Here is an 8447-nt window from a genome sequence, read left to right as displayed (position 1 = left end):
GTCAATAGGAAGAATGTCCCCCTTAAAGTTGTGTTCAGAATGCCACCCTAAAAGACAGCTAAAAAAGATATTTGGTGTCGTGCTTCTGGGCTTTGCTAAGTGGTGCTGAACCTTGAAGTCTGTAGGCGTCATCAAATAGGTGGTTCATCGGCCACAGCTCAAGCAACCTCTGGAGGAACCCCAGGGTTCCGCGGAACCCTGGTTGAGAATGGCTGCTCTAGAAGCGTGGCTGCTCAACCTGTGGTCCTCCAGCTGTTGGGGAACTACAAGTCCCATCATGCCTCAGCCTTGCTTGTAACTGTTAGTGGCTTGCAATGCCTCATGGCACTTGTAGTTTTTCAGCAGCTGGACCCATGCTCTAGAGCAGGGATCTCCAAACGTTCTAAACGAAGGGCCAGTTGACTGTCCTTCAGACTTTTAAGGGGGCCGGACTGTGGCCACTGGAAGTAGAAAAATGTTCTGGCATCAGTGAGAGTATTTGAGGAATTGTGCCCCATCGTTGGTGTCATAGGGAGGAACTGTTCCCCAATTGTTGGTGTCCTTAGGAGAAATTGTGCCCCATTGTTAGTGTCCTTGGGGGGAACTATGCCCCATTTTTGGTGTCAGAAGATGAAACATTGCCCCAAGGGCTGGATGATAAAAGCAAGCAAAGAGCCGCACCTGACCCCTGGGCTGCAGTTTGGAGACCGCTGCTCTAGAGCCGGGGTGTCAAACTCGATTTCATCGTGGGCCACATCAGCATTATAATGGTTCTCAAAAGGGCCGGTTGTATCTGTAAGATTAGATGTCCAGCGCATTCCCCTCCCCTTACATTAGATGTCAAGAGCCACCCCACCATCAGAAGTTGAGTCTCCGACTCTCCCTTACATCACAGTGCACCCCACGTTCCTTATGCTGCTGCTGGGAAGAAACTGGATGCAGTGCTTGAAAGCAGAAAGTAGGGGTCTGGAGGAGGACCAGAGGAGGGCTGGAGCTCTCCTGCAGCTGCGGGAGAGGTATGAGGGCCACATGAAATGACCTGGAGGGCTGGATTCGGCCCGTGGGCCTTGTGTTTTGACACCTGCGCTCTAGAGCAACTGTCCCTTGCAGAGTGCAGCTGCACTTTGCAAAGTACACAATCTATTTGCCCCATATTCTTGTTCCTGTTTTTAGTCTAGGCTAGCAGGCTCTAGTGCAATGACCCCCCCCCCCCCCCCCCCCCCCCACCATAGACAGTCTTCTCTCTATTGCTTGCAGGTACAAAAACTGTTCCTGGGGACTTAAGACTTCAGATTTGCTGTCCCTGGAGATGAATGCAGGTCCCTGCCCATATATTCAGAACCTCCCCTGCAAATGATAGAAGGAGGTAAAAGTGACATCTTATATACAGGCCAAGGCTTTATTTTTAGATAGCAATCATGTACATCCAATTCTAGTCTCAGCAGGGCAGAAGCTCTATCGGGCATCCAGCTGTAGTACCTGGAAGGAGTTAACACTGGCAGCTTTCTGTCTGCATGTTCATGTATTTCCTGTGCAAGCTCTATATTCCCACCACCAGTCCTTTATTGGCAGTACCAGCCCAATTAACTGTATTTCCAGTCACCGTATTCCCACTATTAGTCCTGGATTTTTTTTCAGTTCCTGTGTATATGTAGTAGCAGGGTCCCTATTTGCAGTGGCAGTTGCAATACTTTCAATGCCAGTCTTGGATTTATTGTGCCAGTCCAATATGCCCGTTGTCAGAGTCAGTTCTGCATTTGCAGTTCCAATGGCTTTATTTGAAGAGACTTCAGTGCTGTACTGGCATAGTGGTAAGTCCCTGCATTGGCATTAAAGGTTCCTGTATTTGAAGTCCAAGCCCCTGTATCATCAAAGCTAGTTGTTCTGTGGCAATGCCAGTGTGCAATTTTAGTGCCAGTTCGGAATTAGCAGTGTCAGTCCTTCTATTGGCAGCTCATACTTGCAGTGTAATTTTCTGTATGGGCAGTGCCAGTTCTGTATTTGCAATGCCTGTTCCTGCATTGTCAGTGCTAGTTGTTATAGTTGTAGTGATAGTCCCTGTATTGTAGTGCCAACTTGGTAGTTGAATTTTCATTTCTACTGTATGTAGAGACAGTGCTGGTTCTTGAATTGACAGTGGCTGTATTATCAGAGTGGGTCAGAGCTAACGCCTATGTTGGCAGTGCCAGTTTGGTATTTCCAGTGGCACTTTTCATAGTTTCAGTACCAGTAGCTGAACTTTCAGTAGTGTCAAAGGCTGTGTTGGCAGTGCCAGTCCTATAGTTGTAGTACCAATTATTACAATTGCTGAATTGGCAATGTTTGTGGCTTTATTTTCAGTAGCGGTGACTGTCAATAGCTGTAGCCTTAGTGCCAGTTATTATAGTTGCAGTGCCAGTCCAACAGTTGCAGTGCCAGTTTTCTAGATGCAGTGGCAGGGGCTGTATTGCCGGTGCCTATCCTGTATCTGCAGCTCCAGATATTATAGTTGCAGTGCCAGTTTTTATACTTGCAGTGCTAATGGCTGTATCATCAGTGCCAGTCCTGTATTTGGAGTTCCAGTTGTTTTAGTTACAGTGCCAGTGGCTGCATTGTCCGTTACAGATCTGTATTTGTAGTGCTAATTGCAGTTCCAGTGGATGTATAATGTCAGTCCTCCATTTGCAGTGTCAGTTCTTTGAGTTGCAGTGTCAGTCCTGTAATTGCAGTGCCAGTTGTTCTAATTGCAGTGCCAGTGGCTGTATTGCCAGTGTCAGTATTGCCAGTGCCAGCCCTGTATTTGTAGTGCCATTTGTTCAAGTTGCAGTGCCAGTGACTGTATTATCAGTGCCAGTCCTGTATTTGTAGCGCCAGTTATTACAGTCGCAGGGCCAGTAGTTTTAGTTGAACTGCTACTGGCTGTATTGTCAATTTAAATCCTGTATTTGCAGTGCCAGTTGTTCTAGTTGCAGTGCTAATGGTTGTATTGTCAGTGCCAGTTATTATAGTTGCAGTGTCAGTTCTCTATTTGTAGTGCCAGTTATTATGGTTGCAGGTTCAGTCCTGTATTTGTAATGCCAACTGTTCTAGTTGCAGTTCCATTGACTGTATTTTCAGTGGCAATTATTCTAGTTGCAGTGCCAGCCCTGTATTTGCAGTGCTAGTCCTTTAGGCAGTGACATTGGCTGTACTTCCACTGCTAGTCCTATATTTGCAATGCCATTGGCTGAATATTCAGTGCCAGTTGCTCTAGTTGCGGTGCCAGTTCTGCATAGTCAGTGCCAATCTTGACAGTTTTGTATAATCAGTGTCATGCCTGTATCGTCAGTGCCAGTGTCTTTCCTGTATTGTCAGTGCCAGTCCTCTTTTATCAGTGTCAGTCCTTTATTGTCAATGCCAGTCCTCTATAGTCAGTGCCAGTTCTGTATTTGCAGTGCCAGCCTTGTATAGTCAGTGCCAGCCCTGTATAGTCAGTGTCAGTTCTGTATTGCCAGTGCCAACCCTGTATATTCAGTGCCAGTACTGTATCATCAATGCCAGTCCTGTATTTGCAGAGCTAGTCTTGCATAATCAGTGTCAGTCCTGTATAATCATTGGCAGTCTTATACTGTCAGTGCTAGTCCTGTATAGCCAGTGTCAGTTCTGCATAGTCATTAGCAGGTCTATATTGTCAGTGCCAATTCTGTATAGTCATTGGCAGTCCTATATTGTCAATGCCAGTTTTGTATTGTCAGTCTTATATAGTCAGTGTCAGTCCAGTATATTCAGTGTTAGACCAGTATTGTCAGTGTCAGTCCTGTATGTGCAGTGCCAGTCCTGTATGTGCAGTGCCAGACAAGTATAGCCAGTGCCAGTCCTGTATGTGCAGTGCCAGTCTTGTATAGTCAGTGTTAGTCCAGTATAGTTAGGGTTAGTTCTGCATGTGCAGTGTCAGTCCTGTATTGTTAGTGTCAGTCCTGTATGTGCAGTGCCAGTCTTGTATAGTCAGTGTTAGTCCAGTATAGTTAGGGTTAGTTCTGCATGTGCAGTGTCAGTCCTGTATTGTTAGTGTCAGTCCTGTATGTGCAGTGTCAGTCCAGTATAGTCAGTGTCAGTCCTGTATAGTCAGTGCCAGTCCAGTATAGTCAGTGCCAGTCCAGTATAGTCAGTGTCAGTCCTATATAGTCAGTGTCAGTCCTGTATGCGCAGTGCTAGTCCTGTAAGTGCAGTGTCAGTTCAGTATAGTCAGTGTCAGTCCTGTATTGTCAGTGTCAATCCTGTATGTGCAGTGTCAGTCCAGTATATTCAGTGTCAGTCCTGTATATTCAGTGTCAGTCCAGAATATTCAGTGTTAGTCCTGTAAATTTAATGTCAGTCCAGACTATTCAGTGTCAGTCTAGAATATTCAGTGTCTGTCCAGAATATTCAATGGCAGTCCAGTATAGTCAGTGCCAGTCCAGTATAGTCAGTGCCAGTCCAGTATAGTCAGTGTCAGTTTATTACAGTCAGTGCCAGTCCAGTATGGTCGGTGCCAGTCCAGTATATTCAGTGCCAGTCCAGTATGGTCGGTGCCAGTCCAGTATAGTCAATACCAATCCTATATAGTGTCAGTCCTGTATGTGCAGTGGCAGTCATGTATTGTCAGTGTCAGTCCTGTGCAGTGTCAGTAGTCGGTGCTCGCAGGCGTCAGTCATCCAGGAAGGAGTTAAGCGGCAGTCAGTGAGGCAGGCGGTGCGGTGCGGTGCAGGCGGTGCGGTGCGGTGCAGGCGGACGGTGTGTGCGGTGCAGGCGGGCGGTGCAGGCGGACGGTGTGTGCGGTGCAGGCGGGCGGTACAGGCGGGCGGGCGGTGTGTCTCTCCGGCTCTCAGACTAGTTGGAGTGACGCGATCATCTCTCCGCTCTGCCTGTTGCAGCTCCGGGGCTGTGAACGGATCGCCGGGGATCTCCGTCGGGCAGGCAGCGATCGCTCCCCCTCCCTCCCCCCTTTTCCCGGTGCTCCCCTCCCTCCATGCCCCCCCTCACCCCTCTCCCCCCCACACCGGCTATTTTTACACCTATTCTCTCTCTTCTCTCCCCCTGCAAACTTGCCGTGCCAAGCAGAAGGCGTCGGTTGTCGGTGCCGGGGGGGAGCCGCTCCTGCTGTCGGTGCATGAAAGTGGATGAACCCGGAGGATCCGCGGGGGCCCCAGAAAGTCTCCGAGCCCCCCTGCCAGGAAGAAGAGAGGCGCCCAGACCGGCAGCATGCCGAGGAGGAAGCAGCAAGCACCGAGGAGAGCCTCAGGTACTCATCACATATTGCACCCCCCCACCCTTTCCCCATGTCAGATTACCGATAATTGTCCCCCCCCCCCCCCCCACATTACCCACCTTCCCTCCCCAGCACTGGGGGGCTCAGATGTCTGCCCTGGATGGCAGAATGAAGGGCACACAGGGCTGGGGAGATCTCATGGATTGCCAATGCTTTGAAAACATTTATTGCTTGTTGTGTATGGGGGGTATGAGGGGGGGATAAGGTGGGGGTAAGGTGGGGGTTAGGGGGTGGAGGGGGGTGCTATCTGCTAAAAAAAAAAAAAAAAAGTTGGGTTCCAAATCATCCCATACTGAAAACTTTTCAAGGGAGCCCTTTATTTGAAGCTTACATTGCTTCTATTGTATAGGTTTTGTTTGTCTTTGTTTTTTTTTTTTTTTTTTTTTTTTTAAAGGGCCCCCCCCCCCAGAAAATCGAAATACATTTTTAATTGGCACCCCGGAAATATGTATGTTTATTAAGACAGCCACCCACAGCATAAGTCCCAGAATACCACTTATAGTTGTCTTATTCTTTTTTCTTAAGAACAGGTAGGGTGATGGTTGTCCGCAGGCGTTGGGGCCACAGCATCTACTACTCTTTCACTAACGTAGAGTAAAAACATAAAGGGCCCATAAGGTTGAGGACAAGGTTGTTTTTATTTTTTTTCGTACAATACCAGCTATAGTTTTCTTATTCTTTTTTCTTAAGAACAGGTAGGGTGATGGTTGTCCGCCGGCGTTGGGGCCACAGCATCTACTACTCTTTCACTAACATAGAATAAAAACATAAAGGGCCCATAAGGTTGAGGACAAGGTTGTTTTTATTTTTTTGTTGTAGAATACCAGCTATAGTTTTCTTATTCTTTTTTATCAAGAACAGGTAGGGTGATGGTTGTCTGCCGGCGTTGGGGCCACGGCATCTACTACTCTTTCAGTAACGTAGCGTAAAAACATAAAGGGCCCATAAGGTTGAGGACAAGATTGCTTTTATTTTATTTTTTGTCGTAGAATACCACCAGCAGATCCAGTTTATAGTTTTCTTGCTTATTCTTTTATTTTTTGAGAACAGGTAGGGTGCTGATTGTCTGCCGGTGTTGGGGGCCGCAGCATCTACTAGGTTGTGGACCTAGGTTGTGGCCCCCGTTGTTGTGGACCTAGGTTGTGGCCCCCCGGTGTTGGGGGTCAAAGCATCTACTAGGTTGTGCACCACAGCATAGGTTGTAGAATACAACCATAGGTTATTATAGTTTTCTTATTCTTTTTTCTTAAGAGCTGGTAGGGTGTTGGTTGTTTGCCGGCGTTGGGGGCCATAGCATCTACTTCTGTACTGTAGCGTTGGGCCCCATAAGGTGGTGGATAAGGCTGCTTTTATTTTTCTTGTCCTAGAATGTCACCAGCAGATCCAGTTTATAGTTTTCTTGCTTGTTCTTTTCAAGAACAGGTAGGGTGCTGATTGTCCACTGGTGTTGGGGCCATGGTATCTACTACTCTTCTACCAGTATATCATAAAAACAAACAAAAGGGGCCCATAAGGTAGTGGTGGACAAGGCTGCTTTTATTTTTGTGATAGCAGGCCACCAGGAGATCTAGTTTTGTAGTTATATTGCTTATTTCTTTTTTTAAGAATAGGTAGGCTGCTGGTGGACCACCGGCGTTGGGGCCATAGCATCTACCACCATTCTGCAGTATAGCATAAAAAACCCAAAGGGCCATAAGGTGGTGGACAAGACTGCTTTTATTTTTGTGATAGAATAACTAACGCAGATCTATTTTTATAGTTTTCTTGCTTATTCTTTTTTTTTCTTTTTAATAACTGGTAGGGTGTTGGCTGTCCTCCGGCGTTGGCGCCATGGCATCTACTACTCTTTCAGTACTGTAATGTGAAAAACAAAAATGGCCCATAAGGTTGAGGACAAGGCTGCTTTTATTTTTTTTTGTCGTAGAGCACCAACAGCAGATCTAGTTTATAGTTTTCTTCTTGTTCTTTTTTTGAAGAACAGGCAGGGTTTTGGTTTTCCTCCGGCGTTGGGGCCATGGTATCTACTGCTCTTCGCTGGAGCCATGGTATCTACTACTCTTCCATGATAACGTTTAAAAAAACAAAAAGGGCCAATGAGGTGGTGGACAAGGCTGCTTTTACCTTTGTCGTAGAATGCCAACAGCAGATCTAGTTTATACTTTTCTTCTTCTTCTTTTTTTTTTTAAGAACAGGTAGGGTGTTGGTTGTCTTCCAGTATTAGGGCCATGGCATCTACTACTCTTTAACAAAAAGGGTCAATGTAAGGTGGTGGCCAAGACTGCTTTTATTTATGTCAGAGAATGCCAACAGAAGATATATAATCTATACTCTTCCTGCTTATATATGTATTTATTTTTTAAGAACAGCTCAAGAACAGCTAGGGTGTTGGTTGCCCATCGATGTTGGTGGCCATAGCATCTTCTACTCCTTCAGTACTATAAAAGAAAAAAACAAAAAGGGTCAATGTAAGGTGGTGGACAAGGCTGCTTTTATTTATGTCATAGAATGCCAACAGAAGATATATTCTATACTTTTTCTGCTTATATATGTATTTATTTTTTAAGAACAGCTCAAGAACAGCTAGGGTGTTGGTTGTCCATCATGTTGAGGGCCATAGCATCTTCTACTCCTTCAGTACTATAAAAAAAAAGGGTCAATGAAAGGTGGTGGACAAGGCTGCTTTTATTTATGTCATAGAATACCAACAGAAGATATAGTCTATACTTTTCCTGCTTGTATATGCATTTATTTTTTAAGAACAGCTAGGGTGTTGGTTGTCCATCGATGTTGGTGGCCCTAGCATCTTCTACTCCTTCAGTACTATAAAAGAAAAAAAGAAAATGGGTCAATGTAAGGTGGTGGCCAAGGCTGCTTTTATTTATGCCATAGAATGGCAACAGAAGATATATAATTATACTTTTCTGCTTATATATGTATTTACTTTTTAAGAACAGTTTAAGAACAGGTAGGGTGTTGGTTGTCCATCATGTTGAGGACCATAGCATCTTCTACTCCTTCAGTACTATATATAAAAAAAAAAGGGTCAATGAAAGGTGGTGGACAAGGCTGCTTTTATTTATGTCATAGAATGCCAACAGAAGATATATAATTATACTTTTCTGCTTATATATGTATTTACTTTTTAAGAACAGTTTAAGAACAGGTAGGGTGTTGGTTGTCCATCATGTTGAGGACCATAGCA

General features: G+C 45.5%; 1 protein-coding gene across 1 annotated transcript in view; it reads left to right on the top strand.

The window, feature by feature from the left end:
• Nucleotides 1-4023: 4023 nt before the first annotated feature.
• The window catches only part of TSHZ3 (teashirt zinc finger homeobox 3), a 147840-nt gene continuing 143416 nt past the window's right edge, over nucleotides 4024-8447 (top strand). Inside the window, exon 1 of the mRNA XM_077451579.1 lies at nucleotides 4024-5218. Within this exon, the coding sequence (XP_077307705.1) occupies nucleotides 5179-5218 (40 nt within the window). The 5' untranslated portion in view covers nucleotides 4024-5178. The remainder of the gene's footprint in view (nucleotides 5219-8447) is intronic.

Source organism: Lithobates pipiens, unplaced genomic scaffold (assembly GCF_037356315.1).
Source record: "Lithobates pipiens isolate NorthernLeopardFrog02 unplaced genomic scaffold, aLitPip1_a1.2 Scaffold_10, whole genome shotgun sequence".
NCBI classification, from domain to species: domain Eukaryota; kingdom Metazoa; phylum Chordata; class Amphibia; order Anura; family Ranidae; genus Lithobates; species Lithobates pipiens.
This window is presented reverse-complemented; position numbering and strand designations above follow the sequence as displayed.